Below are 1302 nucleotides of genomic sequence, written 5' to 3' on the forward strand. Positions count from 1 at the left end.
GAGAACAGTCTGGTTCCATTCCCTTTCGAACCTCCCTTCAGGTAGTTGAAGGCTGCTATTAAGTCCCCACTCAGTCTCCTCTTCTGGAGTCCCCCGTGGTTCATCCTTGTCTGCCACACAAAAGCTTTCAACTCCCAGATGCTAATACAAATACAGCCAGGGAGGCACCAGACATCTTGGTGGCCTAAAGGGGATGGAAGGTCTGGGCAGCCTCCACTCCTCCAAAAAACTCCTGCCTAGGCACATGCATCGAAGGCCTGGGTGACCTCCCATGCATACACCGTGATCTGGAAAGATCAATGGTTGCCAAACAGTCTCCTCTTCTCTAGGCTAAGTAAGTCCTGTTTCCTCAGTCTTTCCTTACAGGGCATGTCTCCCAGCCCCTCACCATTTTTGTTGTCTACTGCTGGACTCTCTCCAATTTTTCCATATCCAAAGGCCCAAAACTGAAAACAGTACTCCAGATGTGACCTCACCAGTGCTGAATAGAGGGGAGGAATCACTTTCCTTGGCCTGCTGACAACACACGCACCAATGCAGCCCAGGATGCCATTACCTTTCTTGGCAGCAAGGGCACACCGCTGGCTCGTTTTCAGCTGATTGTCCACTGTAACCCCCAGGCCCTTTCATGCAGAGCTGCTGCCCTGCCGGACACCCCCTGCTAAGCCAAGCTGGTCTTCTGCCATGCTTGTTAATCTTCCTGCACATCAGGATGGTTTGTTCCTGCACTCTCGGTAAGGCTTCTGTCAAGTACTCCAGAGAGAAGCAAGAACCAGAGCTTTACCCAGGGAAACGAGGGCTTGGAAATTCTTCAGCATCTGGTCCCGGTAAAGCACCTTGTCGTCATCGTCCAGCAGCTCCCACTCCCTCCGTGTGAAATACACGGCCACGTCCTCAAACACCTCCTGGAGCTGCAGGCACAAGTGTTACACCATCAGTGTCTCCTCTTCTACCTGCTTCCAGCCCCCACAGCCCTGACTGGGATCACTCTGTACTGTAACTAGTGGCAGGCTTGGCCCCGACAGGCAGGGATGCAAAATTCCCCATTAGTCAGCTGACCCGTGACATGGATGCAGCTATGGACACAGGAGCTCAGGTGTTGGCTTTAGCCCAGCTCAGCACCTTGTGTTTGCTCGGCCCCTGGAGGCAGCCTGGGCACCACTTCTAGTGTCAGGCAGCCCCGGCTTCACACACTCTGACCAGGCCTTCCCGTGCCAGCGCCCCTGGCTCCCTGCACTTGGGAGGGCGCTCCTGCTAATGCAGCTTGGTGTGTTTGCAGCCTCCATCACCACAGGCTTTGCG

The 1302-nt window shown here is 54.5% G+C and overlaps 1 protein-coding gene across 1 annotated transcript in view; it reads right to left on the reverse strand.

Annotated features, from left to right (window-relative positions):
• LOC102385011 (zinc finger protein 883-like) overlaps window positions 1-822 on the reverse strand; it is an 8497-nt gene extending 7675 nt beyond the window's left edge. The window contains exon 1 of the mRNA XM_025195841.1: window positions 785-822. Coding sequence (XP_025051626.1) covers window positions 785-818 — 34 coding nt within the window. The 5' untranslated portion in view covers window positions 819-822. The remainder of the gene's footprint in view (window positions 1-784) is intronic.
• Between the last annotated feature and the right edge of the window lie 480 nt (window positions 823-1302).

Source organism: Alligator sinensis, unplaced genomic scaffold (genome assembly GCF_000455745.1).
Source record: "Alligator sinensis unplaced genomic scaffold, ASM45574v1 scaffold1871_1, whole genome shotgun sequence".
NCBI lineage: Eukaryota > Metazoa > Chordata > Crocodylia > Alligatoridae > Alligator > Alligator sinensis.